The following is a 17,698-nucleotide window of genomic DNA, read 5'->3' as shown; positions in this document are numbered from 1 at the left end:
TGTGCTTTGGACACACATACAATTGATTGGGCAATGCTTATTTTAAAACGATAGAATTACTTTAATACATGCATAGCAGACTGTCATCACTACTGATCAGAACTTAGACAAGCCCTGTAGCTGGAGCAAGAGATACGGCAGAAAAATAAGTTACTTTGAGATGCCCAAAAGCTTGATTTGGACATGTGTGCGCTCGAGTTTGGCACGCCGTTACTGTGCATTGACTATGGGTGAGCGCCCCTTCCCCACTCCTTTCACTCCCAGAAATCGTAGGCTGTAGTAAGTATCCTTGTATATGGCCGGTTCTGGACATGCGCAGACTGATTTTGCACTCGATATGCACAAGATCAGCAAACACGTGCCTTGACAAATCAGGCCCTATATAAGAATATTGCTTCATATTAAATTCAGACCATACCTTCAAAACGTCTCGATTTGAGGGCTTTGTCCCGCCATGTCTATCAGGATAGCTTTGTCCCGAGGGTGGAAAAGTTAGGAAGTATTCTGTTTACTGCCGCTCTGCATGGCAGAGAGGCGGTGAACGTGTACTGTGCATACTGGTATGTATGGCATTGAAGGTGTTTGGAGGGTAGGAGAGAACTGCAGCCCATCGATTCGAAAACAACGTGACCATACCCCCAATTGTGCAATGACCACTCCCCCCTCCAGATGTTGCATGCCCAAATGTTTAGAGGTATGATCAGACTCTGTTTGGGGTTAAAAAGAAATCTTGCTGTTCTTTGAGGTAAACCTTTGTTTTGTTTTTTTCTCTGTTCATGACTTTGAAGATAAATTCGTACATGCCAACTTGTATGGGGGAGAAGTCATGTGACAAGGGGCAAGAGGGGGGTGTGGTGACATTGTTGCATCACCATAGCCCCGCCCCCACTATAAAATGCCGAAATTCACGGCATTGAATGGCGGGGCTTAATGACGCCTACTGTTCCGGGAGTCCGGGAGGACTCCCCGAAATTCGGGAGTCTTCCGGGAGAGTAGGCAAGTATGGATAAATTTCAAAGTCTGTTCACAGTTTGACGTCATCATCTGGTGTTGACCATGTAAAAGTGTTTTTGGCAGAGTTGTACGGAACAGAACATGATGGTTTGGATTTGGCAAACTGCATCTCCGGGATGGAGCACACCATGTTCTGCTGCTTTTAGTGCTCAGCAGGCGCGGGCTGGGAGAGGCGTGGCCGGGGGGCACACAGGCGGCCGCATCATATTACAGGGGATGCGGCCGCGTCATTGATGACGCGGCCGCATCCCCTGTCATGTGATGCGGCCGCCTGTGCGCTGACGCGGCCGCATCTGATGACATCGGATGCGGCCGCGGGGGGAGAAACTGTTTTTTGCATCCGGGGGGCGGCCGGCCGGCCCTAATAGGCGTCTAACCCAGCGGCCCGGGGGGGCGCTGCCCCCCGGGCCAGCCCGCCACTGGTGCTCAGATAAGATACACAGCGGGTTCTAGAGAAAATCACATATTTCCTTTGTGAAAATTGGGTATGCTTGTTTACTTGTAGAGCTGGTTTGAATATTACGTTCATACCAATAGGAGAAGTAGAATAATGGTATAGCTGAGGCGCTAGTTTGATAAGTGAAATGAATACTTAATATGTGATGTACAAACCTTAATGTATGACACCAAACCATAGTGTAAATGTGGAACATATAAAAATGAATTTGCATCCATCTTGAGTTTGCACCTGTTTATTTGTTGGGTGTAGGGAAGTATGAATTTATAAAGAGGAGAATCGGCAGTAAGTTGACACAACTATAATAAAATGCAAATCAGAATGAGTTTATTTGTCAATTCTGTATCTTCATGGGTGAATAAATATTGCAGTCCTATAACCTCTGTATATATATATATATATATATATATATATATATAAATAAGAATGTATGGGGTGGCTTTTTTGATAATATGTAATATGATGGTGCTATCATCATCATCATCATCATCATCATCAATATTTATTTATATAGCGCCAGCAAATTCCGTAGCGCCTTACAACTGGAACCAAAAATTTATAAGACAATACTGGGTAATACATAACATATTGATAAATAAGTGGTTTCCTAAATTCAAATGGTGGCCCATCAATTTCAGAATAAAAAGCATTTGTAAATCCTCTAAGAACTAAACTGTAATTACTTAAATTTGTTGATCATTTAAAACTTGATAGTGCATATTGATTTATAATTCCCTACTGTAAGTCTAAGTGAAGAATTGTTAATGCTGGATAACAATTACCCAATGTCTTCCTCTGTTTCCAAAATAAATGTTATAAGGCAAGAATTGTAATGTTACATAAACCAGGAAAAGAGACCAACTATTGACCGAAAAGCTTGATTGATATGGATCTAAAGATTTAAGCTGGGTACACAGTACAGAAAATCTCTCCAGATGCGATAGCGTTAGCAATTTTGCCAATAACTGAAAGTCCTGATCAGCATGCAGATTGTACACCGACATAGCAGATATGTAGGTGTTTTGTATTTTATTATATTTTATTTTAAAAATGAGACTTTCACATTTATTAACGGTCAAGAATGACATCACTCCACCATTTATAGAGATTTTTTTGTCCAGTTATAAAATCAAATCAAACAATATGATGTGCTTTGTAACGATAATCGTTAGAGTGTACACACTAATGCGATATGAGACCTAACATTTGATTATCGTGTAATTGGATTGGTTGAAAAACCTCTAGTTGTGCACCCAGCCGTAGCCATTGCTTCTTGCTAAAATTTAAACTCCCTTCTCCTGAAATTAATTAATTTGGGTTAATCCGGCTTTAGATCTGTCAAATAATCCCCAATTAATCCCAGGCCTATTTTTAACATATTTTATGTCCAACCCAACAAAATTCACAGCTATACTTTTCGCCCTTAATGCGGAAAAAACCCTTTGATCGCATAAACTGTTTATAAATGAAAATATAAACCTTGCAGAATTCTGTCTTTCAGATACCTTTTTATATGCTATTTTTAATTTCTGGAGTACAGATTCCGTTAAATAATCAGGGATTCACTTTCCACCCTCATCTAATAATATCATCTCTGTAAACAATATTCCACTCATTAAAAATAAACCTAATTAAATATTAAGTAGATGGGGCCTCGTATGGCATCTCACTAGGAGCCTCTATCGACTCTTTGAAGATGACAATCCTCACCCAATTTGTGCTCCTATTCACAACAATCCCATATCATAGGGTTTCTCAAATACAGTCCTCATGGACCCCTAACAGTGCATGTTTTCCATATCTCCTTGCTGGAGCACAGGTGTATTCATTACTGACTGACACATTGTAACACATCTACAGGTGGTATAAATATATAACTTGTAACCTGGAAAACCTGCACTGTTAGGGCTCCCTGAAGTCTAGATTTAAGAATCCTTGCTGTATCCTATCTCTATATCGTCCGCTCAGAGAATTAAGTCTTTCCTCTTAATTATTGGCACAACCACTTAATTTTTTTTAAGGATTTGCTGGGGGTAGAATTCAAACAATCTTTGAAAAATATATTTGGAACTCCCGGGATCAAAAGACAAACCTAATTTCTATATATAGATATAACAAACAAGAATGAATTTGCAACATGGGGACACATATGGAAACTAGAACTACATTTGGATTCAGTCTACAATGCTTAGACCTTTATAAAACTATAAGTCATGTATTGCCTTGCTCAAACTACATGGAGACATTATTGAAATGTATCTATAGATGGCGTCTAGCTCCATTGAATGTACTCGTCCATCTCAATCTTGTGTTGGAGAAATTGTAATGATAGCATCTATTTGACCCACGTCATTAGAACCTGCAATAAAATAAAATCATTGTGGAAATGTCTTACATCTCATTAACGAGTGCTCAACTGCCCCAGTCAACTTCTCCCAACTTTAGAGCTTCCTAATTTTCCTTATGATCCTGTGATAGTGATATATATACTAAATGTTGAAGGACAAAGCATCACCCAAGCTTGGCTTTACCTGATCCCACCTTCTCTTCTCTAATGTATTACTACGATGGGTAAATGCACTCATGTCCAGTTAATTAGAATAGTACAACTGCATATGGGGAATAATTGATACTTTATCGAGTTTTGGCTTCTAAAACATAATGGGAATCATTTACAGTTGGACATCATTATTTTTGCGTAAGACATGTACAATTCTGGGCATGCGTATGAACAATGTGTACGTCCGTATGTAGACTTTTGAAATTAATTGTATTGTGTCCACTTATACATGAAAAGGAGGCTCACAAGTGTAGGCTGAGTGCAGAAAGGGTGCATCCGCAGATGAGCCTTAATAGGTGGCTTGTCTCTTCTTGGTGCTGAAGGAATAGTGCATCAATACGCTAAGTATTAGCAGCATTAAACTATTGACCCCTCCAGCAGCTAATTCATTAATGTGGCTGCTATATTATATGAACTGTGTCTGAATATTCAGATTACTTAAGTGACATTTCCAATAGGACTACAGCAGGAAAGATGATTCCCGTCTGATTTTTAAAAAGGACAATAACAGATATGTAGGCGTTTTTTATTTTATTACATTCTATTTTGACAAAATTCTCTTGTGTATATGACAATTACAGTATTATATTGTTTACAAGGGTAATGTGACATAGGTACTTACTACTAACACTATCGAGCCACATCTCTAAGCTATTGTGCGGTATAAGTAGACACACATGTACACCTGACGTACATCTGGCAGGGCTGCTACCAGTTTTGAGTTAAACACATGGAAAATAGAGCAGCTCTGTCAGTAAATGATATTCCTTTGAGTTTTAAAGGAGTTGTGACCAATACCCTTGCACACAGTTTACAGCATGAGGCTAAAAATAGAGGAGCGTTTAGGGATTATAAAAAGTGGAGGGGGTGTGAGCACTGAGGCAACCGAATATACGAGCAGCTTGGTATGGAGGAGCTAACCGAACTCCTGGTGGATTAATGGAAAGGATGGTTTCACCTTGCGCTCAAGTATATTAGTGGGACACTTTGGGTATGGACTGGAGGTTGTAATGCACTTGACTGTGATTAGGAGCAAAAGGCAAACATGCAGATGTTAGTACATAAGCGAAAATAAGCAGAGAAGGCAGAAATGATATGTTAAGCTAAACAAAATGGACATATATAAGCGTATAATCAAAAATTATGTCTCTATATTCTTCAACTCCTCTCCTGGGGAGTCTAGATAATGTAGACACGGAGGTTTAGCGTAGCGTTGTGTAGAGAAGAAACACAATGTGGCAATCACATAGATGTGGTGATGCAATCTTATGCAATTACCTTCAAACGGTAGTGAGTGCGCTTCCAACTACCGTTATGATGGGTGTATGGATCCTGTGCGTGGTATTGTTGTGGTCAGCGGGTGTGATTAAGATCCGTCTGGTGAACGTACAGAGGACTGGTACCGCAGGTGTCTTGGTGAGTCAGGCAGGTGATCCTGACTTGAACTGGCGGCGTGTGTATCGGCGCTGGGCGCTCGCAGTAGCACTGCTGTGTGTCCCGATCCGTGTAGATCCACGCATGTGCGGAGAGTGGCGCTCGGGAGAATGAGGAAACTTACATAGTGAAGTGCTGACACAAATTATTTCAAAGTGATTACATGCACTTACGTATAAGAAACGGAAAATCAGCAAGGTACAATCAAAGGATGGTGTTCACCGACGCGTTTCGTCCATATATGGACTTTTTCAAAGAGTGGGTGATTTGGGAACACGAGGGTTTTATGTACATCGGGATGGCACTTGATTGGTGAATGAGTGAGGGGGCGGATTGGTGGATTGGCCGGTGGGCGGGGGAGTTTGATGGATTGATGACAATGGAGGAGGTGGGGTGATCGCCGGTCAGTGAGTATGGTATCGTCACTGAGGAGATGGTTAAGATATTGTAGACTGTCCTAATTTGCTCTGTAGGTGATTTAATAAGTGGGTAGGGGGTGGCTGTTGGTGGGTGTAGTGAGTGGAGAACGATTTTCCTATATTAGGGTGTTATGAGAGGCAACGTGGCAACTAAAGAAATGCGGTGCACCATAAACATACATACAGGTGTACTTAAATATACAGAGATATAAATGATTTACAGTACCATGGACGTGAATATAAATATAAGTATGGATAGAAATACAATATGAGTTGGGGTATACAGCTGATTATAAGTGTTCCGCCCATGGGTCGAAACAAGGTGAGGGGGGGATATGTGAAAGTCACTGGATTAATGCTAAATCACAGAAATATTTGTTCCAGGTCTCCTTCCTTGTATATGCTAACAGCTGGGAGATTGTTTAGCTCTGTGGCGGAAAGCTTCCCAGAGTATGTTTCACAAGACTAATTAAGAGTTGCACCTGTGTGGGGTCTGTCTCTCTGTCTGTCAGACCTGGAGAGGAGGCTGGTTGCCTCCTGAGAGAACCTACGAAGGGTAAGCAAATAACCTTTGTTTGGCGTTTGATTCTGGGACACAAGGTCTTGGAGAGGTCCTCTAAGGAATGTTTAGTTAGTGCCGGACAGGCAAGGCTTTTGTTTATGTTTTGTTTATTTGCACATGCTCACTAAAACTGGCTGAAGTCAGTTGTACCATAAATCCTTCATTTATGTGATTTATTGCTGTTGTTTAAAGCCATCTAACCCCAGGTGATGGTACCTATTCCCCTGATTATGTCACAGTACACTTAAGTGCGCTTCTTCCTGTGTGCATAGTTTCCTACCTATATTCGGTGTACAAATGTGTTCAATTGTAAATGAGCCATAGTATCACTCAAGAAAATAAACTTACTTCTGAATTCCCAACACTTCTACCTTTCCTTCCTCCCCTCCCAAAGTTTTCACTGGATGCCCTCCCTGCTTCTTAATGCCACTCCCCTTTTTGTTATAAAAAAAAAAAAAAAAATCTTATTACCAATGAAAAGAATGACCACAACATTGTTTGCAATGTTCGTTTACTTAAAGTTAGACATTGTTGTATGACACATTTAAGTTTCTTATGTTCAATAAACAAAATTTTAATTAAGTCCAATCCACAAGCAAAGTGCATATGGAACAAGTAAGTGGTATACAACGCTGTCACTATTATTATGTCACATAAAAATACTGGGTCTGATTCATTAAGGAAAGTAATGCAAAAAAAAAGGAGTAAATTTGCTCCTGTTACAATGCAAAGGACGCAAACTATTTTATTATTTTGCACATAAGTTAAATACTGGCCGTTTTGTCATGTCCCCACATTTTAAATTCACCTTCCCCTCCAATGCAACATGGTTTTGCCCAGGTGGAGAGTTATTCCTTTTTTTTTTTTTTTTTGCTTTACTTTCCTTAATAAATCAGGCCCACTATGTTTTATGGCAAGTTTGATTCCTCATTATGTAAAATTCTCCAGACCTGAAAGTACGTGATAATGCCTGGTTTGACCATTGAATATATTTGGTACCAGAAGTTTGGAAATGGAGAGAAATAAATTAGTCACTTTACCATAATCTCTGTTACAAGCTTACTGTGGGCTCACATGGTCAGTTCTGCAGCTATAAAACTACTGTTATCGCTTCCACACACGTAATCTCTCTTGTGTGACTAGGAAGGGCTGCACCATCTGCTGTAGATTTCTAACTCCTTTAGATGCATACTTGCCAACTTTTCCTCGTTGGCTTCAGGGAGATCCTGGGGGAGGTGAGCGTGCAGGGCAGGGCTTGACGAACCACATAATTTTAGCCCCGCTAAGATGACTCGATATTTGCGTCATTAAGCCCCGCCCCCACCACTTATCTATTGCGGGGCGAGATCCGGGAGGTTGCCCTGCTCTCCTGGGAGCCATCCCAGAAATGCGGTAGCCTCCCGGACATTCCGGAAGAGTAGGCAAGTATGCGTTAAAGAAAAGCAGCAAATTAATCTCTAGAGGCTGAAGTGTCTTTCACATTTCATGTTGTCTTACCTGTCAGTCTTTGATTAAATCTTGGTCTCCATGAAAATGGCCACCTCCATAGGCATCAATACATGGACATAGGACACAATTTCTGAACTGTGTCATCATGCCACAGATGGCGAAGCCAACCACGTCTTGTACTGGCTCAGCATCAGGGAGAATGCCAGACTCTTCAGGGAGTGTTGGCAAGTTTAGATGTCACTTGAGGCACAAGAACACTGGCCAAATGGTTTGTTGAAGTCACAGGTATCCAAGGTGACTTCTAAAACCCGTAGTAATTTACAGTAAGGGCTGAGTTATTCCTTATACAACTTTCCCCAATGAACACTGAAGTGGCGAGGTCATTTTCTAATAAGTAGTAATGACATCAGTGTTTGTATATTATCATTTAATATCGACTCTCTCTGTACAGGCGCCACTAAGGACACACTACTATTTAAAGATACAGTACAAGGAAATTCCTGCTTACCTATAACTCTTCTGCTTAATACTTAGATGCTCCTCAGACTGTGTATACTGAAGCACGTAGGAAAGCCGGAGGATTTCTGCAGCTTCAGTGTCAGGGTAAGGCCAACCCGGCTGCTACATACGCGTGGAGGAGGTAAGGGATCATACAGTCAGTGGTGCTGTAACGTTTTGTGTTTTTTGGAACTGTGACTGAATAGCCCCATTCATTTCCTGCTTTGTTAGGGAAGAGAGAAGAAAAACAAAAATAAGACCAGGAAACAATAAAACAATAAATTAGACGGTTACAATAGGAAATTTGTTTAGTAATCAGAGTATTATAAGGAGACTTCACATTTTTTTTTTACAACCAATTCTATAGAACTTTATTTTAATATTAGACACTATGGATGTGATCATGACCAATAGTTGTTGGCCTACCAGGTTATCACCAAGTACCTCCACAAGCTGGACTTACAGGTCACACTAGGCAGCAGCTGACAGAAGACGGACCAGGTGATGTCAAGATGAAGACATAATAGGGGTCAAGCCAGGGGTCAATGTGGGTAGCTCGAGTTCAGAATCAGGACTCAAACTGAGGTCTAGGCCAACCACAAATGGGGCGAGTCGGTAGCAGCTGATCGGAATGTAAATGTGGTTGCAGTGCTAAAGACCCCAAAACACCTGTTGCACGGACACGGAAAACTATACATAACAGATTTTTATATCCTGCACCTGCTGGTTTTTAGTGGGGGCATTGCAGGATTCTTTCCAGATGTCTTGAAGATCTGTAGTTATAGTGTCAACAGCAGGTACCCAAGAAGGTCTGATAATAATAGGAATTCTAGGATGGGCACTGGAAGCATCAAAGAGTGATGGACACGTGGATATGAGTTTTGTATACACATTTTTGCTTAGTTGCATCAATATTCAAGAATCTGATTGACCCTTTCCGTTTGTCCATTAGACTGGGAATTGTACACAGAAGAAATGTTCTGTTTCATATCTAATTGGACAATGCTTGCCAAATCTTGGAAAGAAATTGCAGATCCTAATCAGATTTAATGTGGAAGGGCAAAAAAAATTGCTCTGCGAGATGAATCCTGGAGAAGGATGAAGTGAGACACCTTGCAATGACTCTGATGACTGTAGAATCCTTGTATGGTGAAACATTCTTAATAGAGTCCATAGAATTGTGGATCCAAGAAGAGATAGAAATGGACCAGTAGGAGAATGTTGAGAAACTGTATTGGGCAATCACCATACAGGTAAAATACATCAGGGCACCCATGAATTCTGGAGATAGGTTCCAAAGTTGTTTTGATGCCTGTGTGTTCTGAGCTTTTAAGAGTTGTTGACCCAAGTGAGAAGCTTAAGAAGTTTAAGACAATAATCTGCAGCATCAAAAGTCTCCCCAGGAGCCAAACTTCAAGTAGGATCTATGACATGAATCTTTTGAATCTTCTTTATCTGAAGGATTGGAAGACCAAAAGAAGACATTGATTGTTTCCCTTTTTACAATAGCTATTTTAAGCAAGAGAGCATTTATTGGAGAGGAAATTGCATGAATGTTGCTTGTCAAACGATTCCACTTTAATATAACTGACCTCACTCCAGTAGATAGGAAATCTGCTTCTAGGTAGAAATATCTAAGTGGATAGCAAGTCAGTGTTTGACACACAGCATTCAAAGTGAATCATGGGGCTCTGAATTAAACTTCTTAATTTGATTCCATGTCCAGTCAATAAAACTGAAATGCAGAAATTCTGTAGGTCTCTCTTATGCCTAATATTTAGGCGCACCTCAAATGGTGCATTTTGAAGTACATAGCACGGTTAAGGAATTCCGTGAGCTTGAATTTCAGGACAACACACCTGCACATGTTTTACTCCAGGGCAGTAAAATAACACATAAAAATTCAAGTTAAAAACAAAAAAAGAAAGTTGATCTAACATGAAAATACACTGTCCCATTTAGAGTCATCACCATCTTTTTTAAATATCATTAATCTGTCATTGTTATTTTATATCATGATTGTACTTTTTTTTATTATATTGATATAATGATGCATTTGAACGTGCTTCCTTATTTGGTGCAGAAGTGCATCCGATTGAAAGTATAAACCAAGTCGCCAATCTACACCTCCAAATACGTGTAAAAAAATCAAGTTGTTTTGCAGCTGTAGCTCCCACTAAATTGTGAATGGCCCATTGTTTTACAAGTGACTGTGTTAATATGCAGCACATAAATGGTCTAGCACATGCGAGATGTCCCATTCCACCCAGACTCAGCCAATTCTCCTGTCGGATTATGCCACAGCATATGCTGCATTAAAGGAGGGAAGGTGTTTCAAATCAGCCGAGTAAAGAGATATAAGAGATTAATATATATATATATACTTTAGTGAGGTTACAATAAAGTTTAATTTTCAAAATCAATTTTATGTGTAAAGCGCAATTGTGCACCATTAAAATGAACTTTTTCTTTTTTTTTGTCCTTTGGAGTGTCTGTTAAGTTTGGTAACAAGGTTACATTGGTAGCAGTACCACTTACCTGAGAATTTGTGATAAATATAGATGAGGGGAGAGGACATTAAGGCAGGCATACTGAGCACAACGTACGTTTGCTTTAAACGTACGTTAGTCCGGTATCCATATGTCCGGAGTCAAGGAGCGGATGTGAAGATACATGTGGTGATGACGACGGGTGTAGGTTTATTCTACCAGAGCAGACAATGCAGGATATGTACAGTATCTATGTGGAAATAAACTCAACGAAGAACACAAAGAAAATAAATATATTAAATTTATGTCACCTGGTGGTAATATAGGCATTAGTGATAAATCAGTAAAAACATTTATTAGGGTGTTTTTAATATTTGCTGACCATAATATACATTTCACTCCCTTAAATCGTGGGCTGTAGTAAATATCCTTTGCATTCGTAGACAGGGCTGCGCTTACTGGCGTATGGCCCGGTAGTGGACATGCGCAGACTGATTTTCGGCATATACGTGCCTTAACGACTCAGGCCCGATATAACTATCCGGTGCGGCTGGAAAATAACTTTTGACTGTGCTAGTCTGAGCACATCACTACACAGACTTCAGAAATTCCTATAATAAAAATATTTTGATGCATTCCTTCCGTAATGTTTCTATTAGACGAATACAAAGGTAAAATAAGACGTATAGGTAACATCATAAGTTAAGGTTTGATACTAATGAGACATTGGTACTGTTTTATAGCATGTGTCATATTTTAATTTTTTTTAGTATGTTATATAATATTTGTGTATTGTGCTTTTTCTGTATACTTTGTGCCTGAATGGTGCACATTATGTCCAATTATTATTATTATGTAACACCTCTTTTCCTTGGATTAAGGCATGTATGGGTATGGGTGTGTGTGGTTGTGTTCCGTTTCCTGGCCCACTAGTTTATCTTTATTCTCGGTACGCAGTGCCTCCACCTTGGTCTTCAGACAGTAAGCTCTTCGTGACACCAGTTCAAGTGACACCAGAGGGAGTCCAAGGAACCCTCCACCCCTTTATTCTCAACCCCATCCTCGAATACAGAAAACACACACCACTCTGTAGCTAGCTTTAGAAACCACCGGCACGTTTATTTCTAGAGTGGTTCACCAGGCTAGTTTTCTTTTATTAAGTTTGCATAACGAGTGCACATTTAAAACAGTATATCAGCTCACAGGTAAACTAAACAACAGTTTAACCTTTAGCTTATCATTTAATAACATACAGTTCTTAATATCCTAAAGACTGACTTCAGAGGTACCTCTGCATATTAACATTATTCAAGCGAACAGTTCACACTAAACAGGGACATGTAAAAACACGGCAGTTGAAACCAATATAACTTTCACATATAAATATGACTGTCCAATATATAACAATATGCAGCACACATCATAAAGTGCATTTGGTATTCATATCTACAGGCTCAGTTCGTTAACATTTCAGTAATACAATATGAGTTCTCAGTAGAAATAAAATGGTAAAATAATCCTATGGTAGAAATCCATCCAGCAAGCAATAATAAAATAGTAATAAACACAGATTTCTCCAATGTAGCAGAACTTCAGCCTTTTTTGAGTGTTTTTCATAATAATACCAAACTCTTCATCATCATCATCACCATTTATTTATATAGCGCCACTGATTCCGCAGCGCTGTACAGAGAACTCATTCACATCAGTTCCTGCCCCATTGGAGCTTACAGTCTAAATTCCCTAACATACACAGACAGACAGAGAAGGAGAGAGAGAGAGACTATTTTGACAATTTTGATAGCAGCCAATTAACCTACTAGTATGTTTTTGGAGTGTGGGAGGAAACCAGAGCACCCGGAGGAAACCCACGCAAACACGGGGAGAACATACAAACTTCACACAGATAAGGCCATGGTCGGCAATTGAACTCATGACCCCAGCGCTGTGAGGCAGAAGTGCTAACCACTTAGCCACCATGCTGCCCCTTGTAACTAATTTCCTATATATCTCAGTCCATAAGCTTTGCTAACTATCCCTAAACTTACCCTGTAAAATGTAACTCAGTCCTGGAAGAAGGGTATATATTATTAATCATCGGGACTTCCCACCTGGTTCCTGACTAACTAAACTAATATGTACATTTGGCTCAGTCTTTCTAGTAAAACAGGAAGTATAATAAAACTATAAGGAAGTATAATAAAACTAAAGGGTACTTAACAATATATTGCTTCTGGTCCAGTTTCAGGTAATCTCTTTTGGATCAGAATACAGGTATTTAAAGTGGTGTGAAAGATTATCTCATGCTTGTTAGCTTTAATAATGTACCTTGCCTTGTTTCTTGCAATCTGATTTCTTTTTCCCAATCCTCTGCAATCACTCCTCTGTCATGCAATCGATTATTCTTCCTCTCATGTAAATCTCTACTGTTTTTCACTTTTTATCCTCTTCTCCCTCTGTCTTTACATTTCAGCCTGCTGCTGTATATGTCACTCTCTTCAGTCTCCTCTTGTCTCTCTCTTCTCCGTTCCAACTTCCCACTACTGCTTCCTGTCCGTTCTCTTGCTTGTCACTTTTTCTTCTTTTCCTTCTCATTTCCAGCCTCCTTTTTCACTGGCCCTCTTTTTTCAGACCAACTGCTACACTTCAACAGTCAGTTTTCAGTCATTCCTCTCACCTAATTTTTACCTTTCCCTCGCTCCCTTGGTCTCAGTGATGCTACTGTCAATTCCTGACATTAGTGCATATGTGCGCCGGCACTACAATTATTAGCATTTACTTATATGGTGCCACAAGATTTCTGCAGCGCCATACAGAGTACAAACATTTGACCATACAGGGCAAGACAGTACAGAACAATAAACGAGTAAAACCATGACTCCAAAAGCTTCAAGCATAGCTAATACAGTGAAGTTGGAGGAGAAGAGTAGGTATAGAGACACGAGGGAAAAGGGCCTGCTCATAAGAGCTTACACCCTAAAGGGAGGGCAAACAGACTGCAGGCACAAGGGAGTCAGTGGAGTGGATCACGCGGAAGAGGGGCAAGTACAGAGACAGGGGTAGAAAGAGGAGAACAAGCATGGAGATGGTTAGATAAATGGTTGGTAGGCTTTGAGGAACAGATGAGCATTAAGTGCACTCTGAAGGAGGACAGATTAGGGAACAGACGGATGGAATGTGGGAGGTCGTTCTTGTGGAAGGGGGCAGCCCGGGAAAAATGTTGGATTCTGGAGTGGGATGAGGTGATCAGAGAGGAGGAGAGGCGATGGTCATTGGCCGATCGCTGGGACTGGGTGGGAGTGTGAATGGAGAGGAGGTTGAAGATATAAAGGACTGTGGAGAGTGAGAGGGCTTGGTAGGTGAGGGTGAGGAGTATGAAAAGGATTCTGTAGGGGAAGGGGAGGCAGAAGAAGTGCATCGTAAAAATATTTAGCGGAGGTCTGGACAGGCCCGGCGCTCCCATTAGGCAAGGTTAGGCACTTGCCTAGGGCGCCGGGCTCTGGAGGGCACCACAAGAATGTAAATTACTTTAAAACTGTGCGGCGACCGCTGACCATACCTGTCACGGCCGCCGCACAGCATTCAGATGCACGGGGGAGGGGGGAGAGGCTATTGCTCACCACCGCCGCCTCTCTGCTCCGTCTCCTCCCCTCCACTCACTAGTGTCAGTGAGTGGAGGGGAGGAGACGGAGCAGAGAGGCGGCGGTGGTGTGACAAGGTAAGGAAAGACGGGGGGAGGAGGGCGCTGATTTTTGCGGGGGGGGGGGGGGGCGCCAATTTTTTCAAAATGCCTAGGGCGCCATGGACCCTAGCACCGGCCCTGGGTCTGGACACCTTTACCTCATAAGAGCTTAGACTTTCAGGTTGCTTTTGCAGTAAAAAATGTCTCTATGTCTACATACTTAACCTTAAACACCTGCGAATTCTCATTTAAATATCTTATCTTGCATTGCATCTGTATAACAAGAGGAAGTGGTCTTTGTGGTATTTCGGTGCTGTTATTAGGAAGCATGTGCTGGTGAAGGAAGGAAGGCTGGTCCTGCTTCCGGTGACATGGTGAAAAATGGTGCTGGTTGTTTGGAGTGTGGTAGCTCCTCTGCATCCTCTTAGGGGCATAACAATTATTGAGGGTGCTCTCGTTACCCCTCCCCACATATTGCTGTAGATGCCATGCATAGAGTTGGTTAGTGACAGCGGCAGACAAATAACAACTGTCAGCCCATGCTGGTCAACAAAGTGGGCCATCTCAGACTAAAGAATGCCTGTAAAAGATATTGGAGAGAACTGGGATCCTGATAGGAGGACAACAGGAACCCTGGAAGATGTGTGTAACCCGCTATCTGATCAGATTGCTGCTATTCAACGTAAGCTGGCAGTGGCTGAAATATTGTGCACATTGTGGGCTTGCCACAGAAATCCATTGGGTCGAACCCTGTGGAATTTCTACAAACAGTATTTAAAAATCTATTTTCTGCTGAACACCCGTCCAAACAGTTTACAATGATATATTAATAGCAGAATGTTGAGGGAACAAGACCCTTTTCTTCTACATATATTTTAGTAGTCCACAAGAGGCACCAATAGTTGACAATTGTTGTCAGTGCTTATTCTTAACACTGCATATTTGTGTATCTAGCAAAATGAAAACATGAGGTATCGGTTCATATTTTGAGCAAAACATTCAAGCCTGCATCCTTGTGTCAGGGATACCTCATTATGTGCAGGTCCTACACTGACCTATATGCTTCAAACACAATTAAAATACAGATAAAATCATGTGCACTTACCTGCCCGGTGTAAGGGCTTACATTTGTGCAGTGAGTACCATGTTAACTATGGGATTAGCCGAGCACAGACATAAAATTTAGGGTTTTGTGCCATAATTTATAAGTAGCGTACCACCATTGTGAGAAAGGTATAGTAGTTTCCTTGGATGCCTGTAAGACTCATTTTGAATGGAACTAAGGTGTTAATTTGCTTTTTAACAGAGTTGTAGTGGAAATTCAGCCTAACGTTAAGAAATGCATTTTACCTCCATGGCTCATATCTGAAAATGACAATTTTGGGGATTAGGTTATGACTTCTTGTTCTTCTTTGGAAGGGGAGTGGTAGCTGTCGCATCAAGCGACATAGAAAGTCAGAATGCAGACGTGGTATTCAAGCTTTCCACCCTAAAGTGGTACATTGGCTCTTTCTGCGCCGGCATCTATCAACTACTAGAATCTGCTGTTTATCTGCTCTATGAGTATTGATGCTTAAGCATTGTCTGCAGCATCCTCAGAGCCTGTGGGTGCTAGTGTCACACTTCCTATAATGGGCTGGAAAACAGAGCAGGTAAACGGCAGATCATGCTTACAAAGTACAATTTTCTAAGGGATCAATCCTGATGACAACAACCTTTTAGTAGTTTCATACTCGCCATCATTTGAAATTTCCATGGTACACTTTGCTGACTGCACTGTTGCAATAGAATTTTTATGCCTTTTAAAGGCTCATTTTTTAATATTATCTTGCAAAAACCAGAGAATAAGAACATCTATTTAGAAGGGAATCCTATATACAGAATAAGAGAGACTGTATTGAAATTTAGGAATATTTCCAGGAACACATGATTAAAACCTTGGACTGAGAATTAGGGACGGCTGACAACTATGTAATTTGCAGCTGTGCAAGTGTTGACGAGTCCTTTAAAATATTTCACGCAGCCTTTAGTGTTGAGCTGTTAGAAATGAAAAAAATGGCGTTTGTATTGTTTGCATGTGCATTCATGTAGAACATACATTATTTCACTATAATTAGCTTGCCTATGCTCAAGTAACATAGCGACTCCTTGGAGATTGAGGGGCACATTTATCATTTAACGTTGAAATAGAGAAATGGTTATCAATCCTTATCGGACGGATAAGTATTGATTCATTTCTCAAATTTATCAAAACCGGAGTACAGAAACAGCAGTCCCGATAATCTGCTGTTTCTGTGAAAAAAAAATCATACTTACCTGCCTCTTCGGAAGCGCTGTCTTCGGGTTTTCTCCTTACTCTTCAATTGCGCATGTCCAGTTCCAAGAACTGGACATGCGCACACAGATCCCCTCTCTGTCTCTGCAACGATAGTTGCAGAGAGAGAGCTGTGAGTGACAGGGAGGGATCATGTGATCCCTCCACACATGCGCTGTCCAGCTCTGCTCTCCGGAGCAGAGCTGACAGCATTAGATTTCCTCATGTACGCCAGCTGCAGCTGGCGTACATTAACATGACAAGTTCCCGAAAAAAATGTTTTTTCGGGACTTGTTAGATTGCGGCCAGGAGCAGTCACCATTCTGTTGAATGGCGACTGCTCCCAAAAACGAAGAGGAATGCAAAGCAGCAGATATCCATGATATCTGCTGCGATGCCCCCTTAATAAATTTGCGGAGGACACTGTGGGACCTTAATTATCCGTTAAAAGCACTATCGTGCTTTATTAAATATGCCCCTCAGTGACAGCTGTTGGGAGAATATCGGCTTCATCTCTCCCTGAATTAATGACGCCAAGGAAAGCCTTGCCTGTGTATATTACACAGGTTGCTGTGTTTTAAACAAAGAATGTGGTTATTTAATTGACTGTGTGAGGACCGCACCTCCTGGTGGGTTCTACCAAAATCACCTAGGGAAATTGTTGCAACCAAAGCGTAGTTTATTTGGCACATTGTAAAACAGACTAGCCTATGAGCAGATACAATTCAGAATAATTCCTTACAAGCGCAGCGTATGCACGTGACAGTAGCGCAGTTCCTAATCACCACAAATCGCACCATTACAGCTCAAAGGCACATGT

General features: G+C 41.0%; 1 protein-coding gene across 1 annotated transcript in view; it reads left to right on the top strand.

The window, feature by feature from the left end:
• Nucleotides 1–17,698, top strand: part of LOC142139603 (nectin 1a-like) — an 83,901-nt gene that overhangs the window by 24,492 nt on the left and 41,711 nt on the right. Inside the window, exon 4 of the mRNA XM_075197349.1 lies at nucleotides 8,430–8,535. Coding sequence (XP_075053450.1) covers nucleotides 8,430–8,535 — 106 coding nt within the window. The remainder of the gene's footprint in view (nucleotides 1–8,429; nucleotides 8,536–17,698) is intronic.

The sequence above is a fragment of the Mixophyes fleayi genome, chromosome 2 (genome assembly GCF_038048845.1).
Source record: "Mixophyes fleayi isolate aMixFle1 chromosome 2, aMixFle1.hap1, whole genome shotgun sequence".
Taxonomy (NCBI): Eukaryota; Metazoa; Chordata; class Amphibia; order Anura; family Limnodynastidae; genus Mixophyes; species Mixophyes fleayi.
Note: the sequence above shows the minus strand (reverse complement) of the source record. Positions and strands in the feature narration are given on the sequence as shown.